The 18704-nt window shown below is 40.1% G+C and overlaps 1 protein-coding gene across 1 annotated transcript in view; it reads right to left on the bottom strand.

The window, feature by feature from the left end:
• The window catches only part of PDZK1 (PDZ domain containing 1), a 30796-nt gene extending 12990 nt beyond the window's left edge, over positions 1-17806 (bottom strand). The window contains exons 1-3 of the mRNA XM_051992841.1: positions 17710-17806; positions 1556-1767; positions 747-975 (exon numbers count right to left, since the gene is read on the bottom strand). Coding sequence (XP_051848801.1) covers positions 747-975; positions 1556-1765 — 439 coding nt within the window. The 5' untranslated portion in view covers positions 1766-1767; positions 17710-17806. The remainder of the gene's footprint in view (positions 1-746; positions 976-1555; positions 1768-17709) is intronic.
• Between the last annotated feature and the right edge of the window lie 898 nt (positions 17807-18704).

The following is an 18704-nucleotide window of genomic DNA, read 5'->3' as shown; positions in this document are numbered from 1 at the left end:
AAATAGACATTTGATTTAAAACAAATACCATATAATCTACTAATTTGAATATAATTGGACATTAACCATGAAGCCTACCCCCAAATGTTTTTATGAAATAATTGGTTAGGGAGGGATTCAGAGTCTGTGACTATAAAAATTAGGAGTTTTCCCTTTATGGAAGAAGTTAACTATCCCTTAAGGAGATCAAATCTGCAACTTGGAGCCTATTAATATTATGTTTCAATCTCTTTCATCTATTGACATGAGCTGACGAGCCCAAACACTGCAACATTACCAGATTTTGCCCAGAAGACAGTGTACCAATCATATTTCCATAAAAAGTAAAGTGCACTAATCTAGTATAAGAGTATATATGTACACAAGAGGGAAAGGAATAGAAAAACATAAAACATCTTGCTGGCCAAGAAATGACTGTCCCAATCACCCACTCTCCTAAAATGGTTATAGAGGAGAATCCAGTCTTCCCTAAAGAGATGGAACATAAACTATTCAGTTATATTCAAGTCAGGGAACTTCCAAGAGAAAGGGTCCTAAGGTAATTAATTAATAACCTCTTAGAAAAACAGAAGGGACCATTGAGAATCCAAGTATTTGTTCTCTTTTAAAGTCTCTCAGGAAAGAAACAGCTATCAGATAATTAAATCACCAAACTAACAGAACAAGTGTGAAGAATGCTTTTCTACCTGAGATTTCCAGGAAGCATAACAAAGTTCCCAAACCAGGCTCTGGCTCAGTGCACTCACCTTGCACAGTTTTCAGAGAGAAGCCATAACTGCTTCCTTCCTTTACCAGGTAACACAGCCGGGGCTGGCTCCCTGCTCCTGCTACCCCATTCATTACTGGGGGTGACTCCTTTTGGCTCTGACTCAGTTCCTTCAGGCTTATCCCCTTTTTTATTGCTTGTTCATAAGACACTCCATCCAGAACCAGGAATATCACTGAATTCCCACTTTTCTTGACTAGATCCACAACCTGAGATGAAGAAGAGATTCAGTGAGCAACAAGAACAAATCTTTCTTTGAGAGACTCAGGTTCTCATTCTACATGCATTTTCTTGTCCTAGCTTGTGCCCTTGCTAACACCCCAAGTAGCAAACAGATGGAATTATCCCTAAAGATACAAAATCAAAACTCAGCCTAGCAGAGTTTTTTTGGTCCTGAGAGGCCGTAGCAAATATGAGACAATTCCATCCCAGAGAAGCCCTCCTAGAGGAGAACCACTCTTGAGTATCTAGTTTACTCAGTGGTTATGGTCTTAAAGCAATCTAAAATTTAGTGGGGGAGGAAAGTAGTTTGTGATTGTAGGTATGAGCTTTGTGATTCTTGGTAAAAGCAGGAACTCTTGGGTGGGAAGGCAGCTTCAACTATGATGCTTTGGAGATCTCGAGGAGGGAGAAGAGAGAAAGCTGCCTCAGATGACTGATGGAGACACAGGACAGAAACATAATTCCTCATCAGAACAAGAACTCTGGGGGCAGGGAATACATTACGCAAGGTTATAAGCTCACAGGTTAAGAATAGAGAGAATAGGAATCCCTATAAGTCTCATTCACCTTCAAGTGTTCTTCTTTGTCCACATACACTCCGTTGATACAGAGGACGCGGTCGCCATCTCTGAGGCCGGCTTTCTCAGCTGGGCTGCCCGGTTCTACCACACGAACTAGGTGACCCTCAGTGTCCTTCTCAATCCGGAGGAAGAAGCCATAGCTTTGCCCATCTTGTTTGGAAAGTTTACATTCTCGAGGTGTGATGGTAGAGGCCATGTCTGTTCAGAAGAAGGAAGAAGAAAAAGTAACTTGATTATGGCAGCCAGATTATACCATAGTACACAGAGCCCTGGACCTGAAGTCAGGAAGGTTGGCGTTCAAGTTTAACTTCAGACTCTAGCTGTTTGACCCTGGGCAAGTCTGAGTTTCTTCATCTGTAAAATGGGAATAATAATAGCACCTACTTCCCAGTATTCTAGTAAGGGTAATATAAAATAATATTTGTAAATTAATTGTAATTGTAATTGTAATTTAAATTGTAATTGTAAATTAAATAAATTTATAAATTATTTCCCAAAGTGAAATTTTATTATTTTCTACTACTTAATTTCCCCAGAGCTAATCTACATGACACCCTTCTGGTTGCTAACACGAGGACATGTAGAAGGTGTGGAGAGAACCCTCTCCTCTAAGCCTGGGATTTTGGCTCAGCCCTCAAACCTAAGCAAATAGATTTTGGTAAAGAGTTTGAAAGGCCTCCTCCTATAACCTACAGTAACCTTTCTCTTGCTACAATGGAAAGCAAAGAATCTTTGATGAAGGCACCTACAGACCTGCCCACTGCACCAAGAGATAACCTGGCACAATACTTTGCCCATAGTAGAAGATCAATAACAATTTGTTGATTTAAAAAAAAAAAAAAAGCCATCTATGCTCATGAACCAGTGGAGAAGAGCTTGGCTTGCTGAGCCACTCTCTGAATTCTCCAGATACAGAAAGGAAACGCCACCAGGTGAGTCATTCCGATGCCATTTTTTGGATGCATGGGCTGTCAGGTACAGCTCTCTTCGTAATCGCAGCTCCTTGCCCAGCATCTTACTGGACACCATGGCAAAGAGAACATGACTATCCAGCTGTAGAGACAAGGCAGATCCGATCCAAACAATGAAATAAAACAAGGAAGCCTTAGGATTTGTGATGCTAAGTATTCAAAACTAGGCTCAAACTTCTCCTTTGGAAGGTAAAGCCTCCAACTGCTCAGGCCTTGCCTCGGAGATTTTTGCCAATTTACTCTCTATCTATGTACATAGTCACTTACATGTCTCTTCAGTAAAGGTACTGTGGGCTCCCTGAGGGCAGGGATCATGTTTTTGCCTTTCTTTATATCTTTGTACAGCTCCTGGCACATAATAGATGTTTTAAAAAATGTTTGGTGACTGAATGATTGAACTGGGCAATATTATGTGATAGCTCACACTGATAATCAGGAATTCAGGAGAATCCCAAATAATTCAAAAGCATAGAAGCTTAGCTTAAGCATTGTTCTTATGTTTGGGGAGCCCCCTTTTATAAGGCCTAAAGTAAAAGCAACTCCCCCCAACTAAGAGAATTCCGTCACATGCCCCTTTATCCACTGCATCCAGATAGAGTATAATTCTTCTGTCCTCATTGTTGGAAACTGAACTCCACACTGACACCTTCACGACCAGCAGTCCCGGTAAGGACAGAAGGAGAGACCTCCTGGTTGTGCCCCTCAGCCCCTCCCTAGCTTCATCAAATCAAAATTCAAAGGCCAGAATATGTTTGCAGCAGGTGCCAGGCAGAACGGAGTTTGGGTATATTCAGAATAGTCAGAGGGCTGGCTGGGCCTGGAGTCAGGAAGACTCATCTCCATGAGTCCAAATTGAGCTTACTAGCTGTGTGACTATGGATAAGTCACTTATCAGTTTCCTCTTTTGTCAAATGAGCTGGAGAAGGAAAAGGCAAACCACTCCTGTGTCTCTTGCCAAGAAAACCCCAAAGGGTATCAAGAAGAGTTGCACATGATTCAAACATGCAAGGAATTTTGCCCACTGCTGGGGATACAAACAAAGACCAAACGCTGTCCCTTCCCTCCAGAAGCTCCCTTTTAGGGGGAGACAACATGTGAAGAAAGGATTCAGCACTTACAGACTCAACAGCCAATTGTTTGCCTTGTAAATTGGTTTGTTGAAAAAGATGCAAATGTTAATAGAGATTAAACTTTAAAATATGAAGTTCACACTTCTTTTGAAAAAGTCAACTGTTAAACATTTGCTAGCACACTCTTGCATGTAAGTTAACTAGGTACAAGGTAGATATACCATAAGTGGGAAATAATTTCAGAGAGAAAGGTCCCTGCAGAAGATAGGAATTTGAGATGAATCTTAAAGGAAGCCAGGGAGGAAAAAGGTAAGGAAGAAGAACACTCTACATCTGGGGACAGTGAGAGCAAAAACATGGAGCCAGGAGATGAAGTATCATGTTCAAGGAAGAAAAGAAAGTTCAGTTGTGGGCAGCTAGGTGGTGTACTAAATAGAACACCAGTCGTGGAGTCAGGAGGACCTGAATTAAAATTCGACCTCAGATGCTTATTAGCTATGTCACTCTAGGTAATCCTACTGCCTAAAAAGAAAAAGGAAAAAAAAAAGCCCAGTCATTTCAGAAGACTTAATATCCTATTGCCAGAAACTCATAAAAGTCTGCACAAGATCCACTTAGGTTTATTGACATTTCTATTGTTCCTTCTCATTTGTGGAAATCACAGGGTCTCTTTTAGGGTCAAAACCCATATTACCTGTCTACAGGAATTTCTAATAACTGATCCATTTCATATAAATGTGAAAATGTCCTGTCTATCATTGTAAAAGTGATGGATAACATGGAATGCCATTCTAATTATTTTATTAAAGACATATAGTTACATGACATTGACAACATTAAAGTAATTGAATTGAAAGCGCTTTTGTTAAAGGAGCTAGTTCAATGAAAAAAACTAAAATAGAATCTGTTTTTATGTAAATGAAAATTTCTAAAATCTCTTTCTTGCCTAAGTAATCATCCTACAGTCTTTTCCCCTTTATTTCATTTTCTTCCTTCATGAATAGTACATTAGCTCACACATTTGGAATGAATAGAATTTGAATCAATAAAAGTCTTAAAATATTCTGCCTGTTGGAGTCCACTGTGGGCTACTTTTAAAAGAAAACTCTAGTAATTTAATAATCTATAAATTTCCAGAAATTTTCTTTTTGTCTTCATCAATATAAGGAACTGTTCATGAGGAAGCTTTCGTTACCAGCAAAGATCAGCAATTGCTCTGCGATGTATAATCTTGAGTTGTTTGTGGCACCAAGAGATGTGTCTTGTCCAGTTACATTTTCAATATGTCTCACAGTCATTTTTAAACATAGCCACCATTCAGCTTTGAATTTAGAAGTTGAGGCGGCTCAGTGCCAGAGTTTTATCCCCTGTGTCCAGGTGCTATCAATAGCCCCAATAGAAGGGAGTCTCGGGCTTGTTTTGCCACTTAGAAGGGAAGCAAGCACACCAAATTCTGAAGTAGAGATTCCAGCTTGGAGGAGTTTTTCTATTTCAACACCCCTCCCTCTTCCTCACTCATATCCCATCTACCACTTCCTGAGGAGCCCCAAAGATCAGAAGTTACCTATGTAAAAGTTTGTAACAAGTAATCCTCACTAAATTTCCATGATACCATGTGTTTCTTTCCAGATTTTTCTCCCCCAGTTCAGATGATCCAAATAAAATATTAAAAAATGAAAGAAAGCAGAAATTATTCTGAGCTCCGGGGGGGGAAAATCAATATTTGTCAGAAAAGATCTTTGTGCAAGAGACAAGAAAGGGATAGCTGGCTGATGGTCAAGATTCTAGTAGAAAAGGATAAAAACCAAGACAATTAGGGTTTCTTCCCTTTTTTTTGGAAGAACTGTTAGAAGTGTTGTGATAAGTCCCAGTGAGAAAGCCTCTAACAAGGAATCCAGGGAAGTTGAAATGCAACTTCTGGTCAAGTAGAGCTGCCAGGAGCACAAAAAGGAGGCCCAGGACATGTGAGTGACTTAACTCTGTCAGTGTAGATCAGAGACAGCGCTAAAATCTAGACATTCTTCCTGACCACCACCACTAAGTCCATGCAGTCTCTCTGGGATTTATCATCAACCATGATCATTAGCAAGGATAAATAGCTTGCATTACAAAGCAGCCTACTTCTAAAGGACCCGGATAAAAACAACCCAAGGTAGAATGCATAATATAGTGGGAAGGAAAATTTGCCTCAGAGGCAAGAGAATTTTGCAATGATTCCAGGAGCAGGTTAAGTGGAAAGTTAATGTGACATGGCTTTGTGCCTAGTTGAAGTGGGAAGCATCCAAGAAAGAACAGAAGCCACTGGGTGAGTTTTGTTTTCCCCCCAGGGGGAGGCAACTAAGAGAGCTGTACCCTTCTATTTTGAGCCCAAGACTAGACCACATTCTTTAGTCCCCTGTCATTTGCACCACCTGCAGCCTCAGGGAGCTAGTCTGCTCAAGTCAGAGTAACTCTTAGTAGAAAGGGAGTGCATCATTCAAATAAGAATTAACTCCACAACATATCTAACAAGTGATCAATCGGCCTTTCCTTAAGTACTGAGGAGGAGGAAACCGACTAGTTCCCAAGGTCCTCCATTGCACTTTAGGACAGTTTTTATTGTAAGGTGGTACAGTGATTAGCATGCCAGCCTAGGCTCAGGAAGAGTTCAAATCTGGTCTTCAGACACTGGCTAGCTGTGTGATCCCGGATAAGTCACTTCATCATGTCTGCTTCAGTTTCTTCATCTATAAAATGAGCTGGAGAAGGAAATGGCAAATTACTCTAGCATCTTTGCCAAGAAAATCCCAAGTAGGGTCAGAGTCGGACACGACTGAAAATGACGAAATAATAACTTACTGTAAGGAAGTTGTTTATATATACCCCTCTACAATTTCCACCCATTGCTCTTTCCTCTCTCTATGCTCTAGGCCGCGCTTTGAGATTAGCCCTCCACTATAGGACCATTTTCACTGAATATCTCCAAGTTAACTATCCTCAGTTGGTTCCCAGATGGAATGGTCAAAGCCCTGACCAGCACAGAAAGGCTGAGAATGCCAGGAGTAGGAGCACTATAATACCAGATACTTTGACACCAACATAGCTGATAAAAATTAGTGGATGAGCTCTTAAAGTTGTTAAATAGATCTTAGTCGAGTTCAACCTCCCATTTTATAGCTGAGGGCAAAGGAGACTGTGTACCTTGAGCAATTATAGTAATTACTGAATAACTGCACTGATGACTAAAACTGCCTCCATCCTAAAGGGAGGTTAACATCCTTGGCCACACCTAAGCTATTTTGAAAACATGCATCTAGCAAGAAACTATTTTTTTTTTTTTTAAATAAAAGAGGGTCTGTAACCACCTTGATTCTGGGTCCTGAACCAAGAAAGGACTAGCAGGACTTAGTTGAGAACCCTTGCCTGGGCTAACTACAGAAATCCAAGAACATAAGGGATTTTCTTTAGATTACAAAGGATTCTCTTCCCCTAAATGCATGGTTATACCATATGTACTCAGAACACAGTGTGGGCTACCTGAGTCCATTCTAGGTCCAACATTCTAGGTCTGGGACCCTGTAGGTAAATTGTACATACACACACACACACACACACACACACACACACACTCCTCTGAGCCCTACCCCCTGCCAATGACAAGTACAGTTCATTTCTCTGAGCTACCTTCTAGAAAGCCTAATTTCACTGTCCAGTAAGTTAACAAACATTTAACACTAAGTACCAGAAAATTGAGTTTAAAATGTACTTTTTAAAAAACATGTTTACCAGTCATCATAGGTCTATTTTCCTTTTATACTGATAATCATTCAATGTCCCTGAGAATTCACCTCAGATCCCAGGGCTGTGTTTACCCCATCATAGTGTGACACTGTCAATATTTCAGCCTCTTTTTTACAATGTGTTTGGTTAAGATATAATAGGGAAATACAGGATTCTGTTCTCTGCAAAGGGCCTGGATTCAAATGTGACTACTATGTGGCCAGATCCACGTCTGCTATTCTAGAAGAACTGACTGCTGTGTATGGAAACTGGCTTGTTTGCTTCATGAGTTGCAACAAAAGTGCTCAGAATTTTAAGAATCAGTCAGAAATATAGAAAGAGGCAGAAATATAGGTAAGGAATGTCACTTTATCAAGAAGTGCTAGCAAATGTAAACTGGGGGTTATAATAGCCCTTTCTTACAAGATTGTTGTGATATTAAATGAGATCATGTTTGTAAAGTGCTTACTTAGCACAGGGCCTGGCCCATAGGAGATCCCTAATAAATATTGTCACTCCCACCCGTATCCTTATCTCAGGCAAATCTCTTAATCCCCCTGGGCTTCTTTTTCTACAGCTATAAAGTTAGGAAGGTGGACCAGATGGCCTCCATCCCAGTTCTACATCTATGATCTGACATAGGGATACTTTTCCAAAGTTATTTTGGGCATCAAATACTTTGGGACTTAAAATATAACAGTAAGAGCTGATTACAATCTAAGATCTCTTACAACTCTGAGATTTAGTGAAACACTGGTCCTTGCTGTGGGAAAGAGATAAGAGTAAGCAAACTTGAAATGAAAGGGGTTATGGGCATTTTTTGGTAACTGCGCAAATTCAGGCTATTTTCATATTGAATAATGCATACATTGATTATATTTTAATACATATTTCTTAATTAAAATATTAGAGAAGAAAACATCACTTGGCATCAAAAATTTCTCATAAAACTTTCACCATGTCAAGCATATTTCAGCATTCCACAGAACCCAGTTTGAGAAATACTAACACAACACAACTCAATAAAGCATGGGGAATAGGTATTTTAGTGTCTCCGTTTTCTCTTCAAAAGCCCAAATATTCAAGAAAAGGCTGAGAGAGGCAGTAGAACAGTGATCAGGGAGAAGGACCTGAAACCATATACTCATGACCTGCTTTTGACACTTCCTACCTACATAAGAAAGGAAAGGAAAAGGAACAGGAAAGGGGAAGGGGAAGAGAAGGGAAAGGGAAAAAGAAAGGGAAAGGGAAAAGGAAAAAGAAAGGGAAGGAGAAGGAGGAGGGAAGAGAAGGGAACTATCAATCATATTATACACATCTATGAATCTATCACCTCTCAGGGGACAAGCAACATGTTTTATCATAAATCTTCTGAAAATATGGCTGGTGATTACATTGATCACAAATCTTGAAGTCTTTCAAAGTTATTTGACTTTACTCTGCTGTTGTTATGGTATAGATTGTTCTCTTATCTCCAATTCACTTCACTTTGCATCAGCTCATAAAAGTCTTTCCAGGTTTCTATAAAATTCCCCTTTTTATCATTTCTTATAGCACACCAATATTCCACTATGTCATATACCATAATTTGTTCAGCCATTCCTTTTTCAGCACCACCTTAGTTTCTAGTTCTTTGCTACCATAAAAAGAACTGCTAAAAATATTTTTGTATGCATGGATCCTTATTCTCTTTATTTTCTTTGGAATACAGACCTAGTTGTGGTATTGCTAAATTAAAGGATATGTCTAATTGTTTGTTTTAAGATTAGGATAGACATTCAGGATAAAGGAAAAGGGAGAAAAAGCATTTATTAAATGCTTACTGGGCACTAGGTACTGTACTAAGTGCTTTCCAAGTACTATTTCATTTCATTTTATGGGCCAACCAAACAGAAGCCAGTTCACTCCTCCCAGGCTCACCATATTAATGCAATTTAGCATGGATCCTAATCAGCTTAGCCTACTTCCACTCTGAACTCCTGCGCTCAAGTAATTCCAGCCTCAGCCTCCCCAGCAGTAGCGATTACCGGTGTGTGCTCCCACCTCAGCTACCCCCATTTAAAACCTTTTGGGGCACAATTCCAAATTGTTTCTCACAATGCCCGTGACCAGCTCACAGTTTTACTAATAGTAGAGTAATCCACTCGTTTAGTGGATTTTTAAGTTCAGTTAAGTCAAGCCCATGAGGCAGAAATGGCATTGTCCTTAAAGGAGGTACCTCTACTCACCCCAAGGTTCTGTCATGTTAATGCAGAATAGTGTCAACGAGAAAAGCGATGCCATGGGGGAAAATACAAAATTGCAGTAGGGGAAGTGTGGAATTCTGCACTTAATTTCTGTAAAAGATGATACCCTGAGAGCCCAAGTGGCAAAAGAAAATGAGAAACACAATAGTGAGATGTGTGTGTTGGGTAAGGGGAAGGAAATAACAGCAGAGTAAATAGCAGTCCCCTTGTCAGTCTTTATTTCTGAAAACCCCAACTACTGAAAAACTTACACATTCTTTAAAGCTGTATATTCCACAAAGTCTTTCCAAACCAAATTCTCCCCATCCTGCCACTGCCCTTTATGGGTAATATTTCTTTCCTTTTTTGATCTCACATAGCACTTTGTATCTCCCCAAAATAATAATGGGTAATAAATATGATGCTTTATAATAACAAAGCACATTTTATACATTACTTCATCTGAGCCTCTTAAAAATCCCAAGACTCACTTCATCACATTTGTGCCACTAGCAAATCTTGGAATGGTGATCTTTGTATTGATTTCTAATAAAGTCCTAGAACAGATTATTACTGGGGGGAGGGGCCGCGAACACCTAGAAAAGGAATTACTAAAAGCCAAAATGACTTCAAAAAGGACAGATCAAAGCCAGATGAACTCATGCCATTTTTTGACAGTTATCTAAATTGGAAGATCATGGAATATTGGAGAAATAGTTTACTTAGAGTTAGGCAACTGACAAGGTCTCTCAGTGGACAAAGTGGAGAGAATATGTTAAATGATGATATTTTGGAGTATACTAATTCCCAGCTTCTTAAACTTATTTTGCAACCCCATGTGGGGTCTCAATATTGAATATATGGGAGTTGTGAAATTAAGCCTTATTGTCAGCAAATATTTGATTTGTATACCTATTTTATATACCTATATATTCAGGATCACATAAAAATTTCTCGGGAACAAAGTGGTCACAAACGGAAAAAATTTAAGAACCTTGTACTAACAAGGGAAGCCTCAAAATTTAAACCTCATCAGCACCAGCTGACCCCAAAATTAGTTCTTAATATTTCTGAGTCAATTTACAAACCTCTAATGGTATGCTTCAAAAATCTGTATTTGGTCTGATGCTGTTTGATATTTTTATCAGCAACTTCAACAAAACCACAGATGGCATATTTACCAGATAGCTAACACATTGGATGAAGAGTCATTATTTTTTTTTAAATGGGCTAAATCTAAGATTATATTTAATAGAGATTAATATGAAATCCTGTAATTGGGCTTAAAAATCAATTTCACCTATATAAAATGGTAGAAGTTAAAGAGTAGTTCATGTGAAAAATAACCAATTGGTTCAGAAGAAAGCAAGCACAGATCTGATATCTCAACCTTCAGGAGGAACAATTCTTTCCCCTGATATCCCCAATCAGGCCCTAATATCTTTTCTGAAGATCACCAACCAGACTGATTTCTTCCAAAGGCTAAGTTGGATAAGAAGTTGAATGAACTCCATGTTGAAAAAGGAACCAAGGGAGACAGAAATGGAGCATCTAAGGGTGCAGTAGACAGAGAGCACCAGCCATGGAGACAAAAGGAACTGAGTTCAAATGCAATCTCAAAACATTTACTATTTATGATCCTGGGTAAGTCCCACTTAACCCCACCTACCTCCCCCCACCCAAAAAAAGTTACAGACAGACACTAATAATAAAAGACAGCAATAGTACTGGTATCTAAAAACAATTAGGTCATTATACCACTGACTAGATTGGGGATTTCCCAAATTGCATCCCTTTTTTCCAGTCTTTCATGTCTTTGTGCTTTCCTTTTGTCTACTGCTATCACCCCAATCTAGGATTATATCGCCTGTCTAGACCATTTCAGTAGCCCCCTAATTAGCCTGTTTGACTTCAGCCTCTCCACTTTCTAAACTTGATGGCCAGATAATCCAGTTTACAACTTGGAGCTATCCTTGATCCTTCCCTCTTCCTCATTCCTCATAATCAATCAAATTGCCAAAACTTGTTCTCTCTGCTCAATATCTCACAGCCACCCTCTTTTCTCACAGCCACACCCTTATCCCCTTTCACCTGGACTATTACAATAGTATCCTAATACTCTATTCTGAGCATAGCTATCCTTCCCTAACTGGCTCTCCTCTCCTAGAGATTACATCAGCCTGAGGATCCCCCTTGACCAATTCAGATGGATTTCTGCTCTGCAACTTTGGGTCTTAGAAAATCACCTGGACCACTAAAAGGTGAAGGAGCTTAAAGGTGAAGGACATAGACTTAGCAGAGGTCAGAAATTGCCATCTCTTTATCCACTGCCCCACAATTCCCAATTGACTCATCTTGCTTTCCAGACTCTGCTCTACAAACCATCTTTCTCACAACTCTCAAGTTAGTATTTTCAAAATACATGTCACTGTGTAGCTCTAAGATCTTTACAAACTTCCCAAACTGGTATTTAAAAACCTTCATAATGTGGCTCCCTTCCATCTTTCCAGCTTTATTTCATATTACTTCTTCATAAACTCTAAACCATCCATTTGTGGACACATTACTTGTCTCTGCCTTTGTATAAGATGTCCATTACACTTCTGCCTCTTAGAATCCCTAACTTCTTCTCCATTCCCAGTGGCCCCATCAGGAGACCTACTTTCCCTTTTTAAGAATTTTTTTTTTATTCATTTCAAACTTAAAAACAAAACAAGGAAAAAAACTTCCATGTACAGAGCAGAGCATGAGAGGATTCAAAAATAAAACAATAAATTTCACAAAAACTACCCTAATCTCCTACCTGAAATATAAAAGTCCATCTATCACACATCCAACAAATGGTTCATCTAGCTGCTGGTGAATGACATGGACACAGTGGAGAATTCTTTATTCCTTGAAAACAGATGAAAACCTCATTCTAATATAGAGCCCGCCCAGGCTTCAGGACCTCTTTGCATTCATTGGCTGCTTGAATATAGCAAATTATATCATTTTCTTAGCACCCCAGTCAACACTCCTAGACTGAGGTTACAGATGAGTTGCCAATTCATATAAATGGAGGGAGTTTCCCATATAAAGTTACAGGTCCCAGACCTGTATATACATGCATACTTCCACATTTAATGTCAGAGTAATATACTTATTTGTGACCTTCACAAAAGTGTGTTGTGTAATGAATGATTGGATGGCTGCAATCACACGCTTTCTCCAGACTGACTCACCTAATTGGAGGGTTAGAGAGGGCTTAAGCAGCATCCATTCTCAGCCCCTCACTATCATACATGTCACTAGTAGTCAGCCTCCTCCATGTGAAGCCCAAAAAAGGGGAGCCCACTCCTTCCCAAGGCAAGTCCATTTGGCCTTGGATTTGTAAATAATTTTTCCCAACATCAAAACTGAATTCGCTTCCCTAGGAAGTTTAAATCTCTCCACAGGAATTATCACCTATGGTTTACACAATGGGGGGATAACAGAATCAGAGCCTTTCTAGGGGCATTAAGTTTTGCCACCTGCCAACTGAAGGTGTTAGCCCAGAAGAGTACACAGGCAGAGACGAGTAATGTGTTGTAGAGTTCCACAAGTGGATGGTTTAGAGTTTATGAAGGAGAATAATGTGAAACAAAGCTGGAAGAATGGGAGGGAGCCACATTATAAATGTTTTTAAAGGCCAGTCTGGGAAGTTCATAGATATCTTAGAGCCAGACAGTGACATGTATTCTGGATCCCAAGCATAAGATGAGTCAGTAATGTGGTGTGACAGCCAAAAATCGCAATATGATCTTGGGCTGTAAGTGGGGCACAGGTGATCTTTGGGCACAGGACTTTGTTCCTGGTGTGGCTATGGAAGATCCACACAGATAGAGAGTATTCAGAGGAAGGCAATTAGAAGGGAACTTGAAGTCCATGAGATGAACACTAATGGAAGAAAATGGGGATGGTTAGCCCAGAGAGACTCTTTGTTGTTCATTTCAATTATGTATGACCCTTTGTGATCTATTTGAGGTTTTCTTGGTGGAGATACAGGAGTGATGTGCTCATTTTACAAATGAGGAAACTGATGCAAACAGAGTTAAATGATTTGCCCAGGGTCACATAGGTAGCAAGTGTCTGAGGCCAGATTTGAACGTGCAAAGATTACAGGCCTGGTACTCTATGCATTACTGCCCATGAAAAGATTCAGTGGTCTTTGAATTGTCTTTGGAGTAGCTGAAGGACTATGGGATAGGGGATTTGTTCTATTTGGGCCCAGAGGGCAGAGCAAATCTCAATGGACAGAAATGGCAAAGAAGCAAATTCAGGTTTGATGTTGGGAAAATTTGATGCTCCTAGAAGGGCTCTGAATCTATTATTCCCCCACTGCATAAATCATAATGGTAATTCTTGTGGAGAGATTTCAATTTCCTAGAGAAGCCCCATACTTGCTACTCCCCTAAGGCTTCCACCATAAATTCAGCCTGAGGGTGAATCCTCCAAAACAAGGTAGAGGGGGTTTTTAAGTCTTCTTTCAATTAAATCCATACTCTTTTATATGCTGATACAGAATCTAACTAATGTATGCTGACTGGAAACTGGACAAATGGACAAACCAGACACCAATCATTCCCCTTCAGGAAAAGGATGGAAAACTTACATCCCAGCCTGTTTGATCCCTATTTTCAGGACTACTTCTAAAGAAGAAATTCATCCATAATTAATGCCTCCTACCAAACTTGCAAGACATTTATTCAATTCAAAAAACTCATAAGTGCATAGTTAAGTGTGAGTTAACTATATCAAGGGTTAAAGAGAATTGTACCATTAAGAAGGGGTCAGTTCTCTGAGAGCCTCAACAACTGTGAATCATAACATACTTGAAGGAATTGCAAATCAGTCTTTACTGTTCACAGATGTTGCTTGTGAATTGAGAATAAAATAAATTGAGAGGCAAGAGGGGAAGAGGCAAGAGATCAGAGGATGCAACTGCCTCTCAGTCTCCTTGTATTATTATCGTCTCACATGAAGAGATGTATTCTGCTGGTCAGAAGTAGATACCCAGCAGCCACTAGTAGGCGGCTCCCATAACAGGAATTGAGTGTGGATCATAACATAGCATTCTCACTTTTTTTTGTTGTTGTTTGCTTGCATTATTTTCTTTCTCGTTTTTTTCCTTTTTGATTTGACTTTTCTTGTGCAGCAAGATAATTGTATGAATATGTATGCATATATTGGATTTAACATATATTTTTACCATGTTTAACATATATTGGATTACTTGCTACCAAGGGAAGGAGGTGGGAAGAAGGGTGGGGGGAAATTGGAACAAAAGATTTTGCAAAGTTGAAAAATTATCCATGCATTTTTTGAAAATTAAAAAATTTTAATAATAAAAAAAGAAGCACCTCTTTGGAACAGTGCCAGGGACAAGACTAGAATCTGAGTCCCTTGACTATCAGACCTGTTGCTCTTTCTACCAAATATGAGTCTCTGTTCAGTATTTTAAGGTGGGAAGGATGTATGAAATTCATAGAAATGAATGATTCACTTATTCAAACATAATAAACCGTCTCAAAGTCTCTTGGTTGTTTGTCACTAGGATGAGCACCTGACTCCAGAGTGTATCTCCAAGAGTGACTAGACAATTCTGACTGATGACAAGACTTTTGGGACACTGAGTTATCTTCAGTAGGATCTTTATTTCAGCTTGTTGAGGTAAATAGATGAGGATTCATTTTACTCTTTGGACCTATCATACTACAACTATCAATCCTCTCCCCACAATCTGACAGCAAATATACTTCCTAAATACCAGTCATCATTATTATAGTTCTAGGAGATACTGACCAGAAAATTAACATACAATAACCAAGTCAGCTGAGACCATGCATCTTCTAGATACAAGAACTTTTCAATTGGGCCCCAAAAGACCAATTACCCATTAAACTTTTAAAAACTCCTTTCTTGGGGCAGCTAGTTGATGAAGTGGATAGAGCACCAGCTCTGAAGTCAGGAGGATTTGAGTTCAAATATGGCCTCAGACACTTAACACTTCCTAGCTGTGTAAGCTTGGGCAAGTCATTTAACCCCAATTGCCCGAGCAAAAAACAAAACAAAACAAAACAAAAAACCCTCCTTTCTCTCTTCCTTTAAGCTCAGACGTGGTCCTCGGAAGAATAAAAACTCTTGTTCCTCACAAGTTACAAGAGTTAGCTGAAGTAATATTATACATAATGATGTTTCTGATTATTTTCTTTGATCAACTTGTGTTGAATTACCAAAAACCACAGTCCAGAGCCCCAAGGACTTTTGGTGGGTATCTTGGTATCCCAAGGCTTGAGAGTATTCCTTGAATATGTAGAACTTTAGCAGATGTGGATATTTGTATACAAACATGGAACCTTTTGCATTAAACATTTCCCCAGAGGAAAGAGTGGTACATCAAAAAGATTACCCACTCTAGAGTCAGAATTCCTGATTTCAAATTTTGCCTTTATCAGTCACTATCTAGTCCCTTTAACTTCTGGCCCTCATTCCCTCATTTGCATAAATGATGGGGCTTAGGCTCTGAAGTTGTTTTCGTTCTAGATATATCACCAAGTCACAGAAGATGCTTTGTGGCAGTCCTACCACTTTCAATAAAGAATAATTGCAGAGAATTTAAGTTTCATGGGGCATACAGAGCTTACTTCAGCTAAAACTCTATAAAATTTCATGACCAAGAAAATTTCCACAATCCTTAAGAAGCTGCCAGAGTTTTAAGAGAAAAACAAGAAAAGTCTGAGAGCAGAATGGTTTCTACTGATTCCACAGGAGATAGGTACAGAAAGTCACCAGCAGTCTAAAAGACTACAGGCAATCCTTAACTTTAAAACAAGAGAGAAAATTATACCCGTATGTTTCCACAGCCAAATGGTCTTGATAAATGGGCAGGCCAGAAAGATGAGGGCAGGATAAACAAGTCTCTACTGTACTTTGTATTCACTCTGGCTGTCTGACCCGTGACAAATTCCCATGATGCCAGGACCCTAGCCACGATTTCCAGGGATTTAAGACAATGTTTCTCCACTGGCCGACTTCCTCATTGCTCTTTAATTTCTGATAAGGGGGCCACAAAGACGTATAAGCCCTTGTAGCCTCAGTCTCCAGAATCTCCCTTAGAATAAAGGAATAACTTACTGAATAATACATGGTAGGGAAACTTAATGATATCAGCTAAAGACTGAGTTATTCTCAATTATCCAAAAAGTTTTTAACTCTCTCCCAAAGAAAGGAAGGAACTCCCCACCACTCCCATTTTCCAGAGAAGGAGTTGATAGCAAAACAAAATTATCAGGGTACTTCTAGATATTGAATTCAAGTCAAACCTGCATTTGACCCAATAATCATTTCATTTCCTTGTCTTAGTCTAACCTGAATGTCTTTAGGTCAGAAGAAGCATTTATTAAGACACTGTGCTAAGTGCCTTACAGATACAATTTCATTTGATCACAACAATCTCTGAGGAATAGGTGCGATTATTATCTCCACTCACCTAGGGCAGACAGAGGTTAAGTGATTTACAGATCACACAGACAGTAAATGTGTGAGATTGTATTGAACTTAAGTTTTCCTGATTCCAGGTCCATCTCTTTATCCCACTTAGCTGCCTACATAAACTTATATCGTCCTCCAAAGCTATTTTGTCAGCAATACTATGGAGACCATATATATGGCTTACTAGTATTATCTCCCCTTCCTACTTCAGAGTAATTAGGCGGGAAACCTGAAGGAATAGCAACTTTTCAGGAGAGAAAAATCAACAGTCTATTACTTTAACTTGAATGGCAAGTCAAAGAGTTTCTTCTTAGGGTCAATTGCTTGGATGGTAACACGGTCTCCAGACCAAGGGACCGTAGAACACTAAATAATAGTTTTTCTAAGAGGCCTCCTCACTTCCCCTCCCAGACGAAAACAGGTCAAAGTGTTTCTAGTTTTCTATCTAGGCTAACTATCCCCCGAGAGCTAGCCACCTATATGGGGAAAAGGAAAAACAGGGAGGAATTAGTCCTGCCCATGCCTTCTCCCTGGCCAAAGCTGAGAGAGCCTGGCAGCATTCACAACATCACATCATGAGAAACTTGAAAGAGAAGTTCTTACCTGTAACCAGGACCGAAGCTCTTTGGTTTATCCTGGAATTCTCTCACTGCTGACAGGTGCTAGACTTGGAACCTGCTGGACTTTGGTTGAACAAAGGTTGATTTAAAAGCTGATTTATTTAACAGGACCTTGTAGTCTCAGTTGAAATGACCTATGTCCCCCTCCCTGCGAGCTGGCCCATAGCACTGGAACCATGAAGAACTGCAAAGTCGCAAACAAACCTGAGTGCTCTGTTCTCAAGGAAGGGGATCCAGTGCTCCCCGGCAGCCATCCTGATTCTGCTCATCAATAACCTCACCCCTCTGCCCAGCCTCCCTGGACTTGTTGAGAACCTTGGAGGAGGAGTATAATAGAGAGCACTAGCTCTCCTGGATGTGAATCCAGGACACTACGTGATCTTGGCAAGTCATTTCTTAATTCTCTCCCTGAGGCAGACTAGAAGCCAATTTAACTGAGCCATAAAGCTCTAGGATTCCCTTGTTGTAGTGCGACCTGCTGATTGTAGGGGCCGGCTAAGCCCAAGGCAGCAGCCGTCTGTATGGCAGCTCTGTCTGTCTGCCTCTTCCTCTCTCACCCAACACAGCCCTTGAATTCTTTACCTGTCTCTTTTTTTACAAGAAGCCTCACATCTATGGGCAATTTCTTTCTTGCACTCTCCCACACCTATCTTCCAGCTTCAGTGCCTGCTTGTCCTCCTGCCCCACAGTGTTGAGGAGCCCCACACCCCCAAAGGAGGCAGCTAGAGAAGGGCAGCAAAAACAGACCCAACACAGCCTGAAGAAGCTGCCCAGCTCTGCTCCCCAGGACAGCTGGCTTGGGACAGGTGGGCCCAACCGGTTACTCTGGCATCCAGCCCAGGCCAAAGTGATGAACAAAACAGAGATCTCTATCAATATCACCCACACAACCAGGTTGGCTGGCACCAGTGCTCTTGGATGACCTGAATCCCCCAGCCCACGATTAGAAATGAGGGTGAGAGGTAGCTCAAGTTGCCC

This window comes from Antechinus flavipes, chromosome 4 (assembly GCF_016432865.1).
Source record: "Antechinus flavipes isolate AdamAnt ecotype Samford, QLD, Australia chromosome 4, AdamAnt_v2, whole genome shotgun sequence".
NCBI classification, from domain to species: Eukaryota; Metazoa; Chordata; class Mammalia; order Dasyuromorphia; family Dasyuridae; genus Antechinus; species Antechinus flavipes.
The sequence above is the reverse complement of the archived record's forward strand: the minus strand, read 5'-3'. Positions and strand labels throughout refer to the sequence as shown.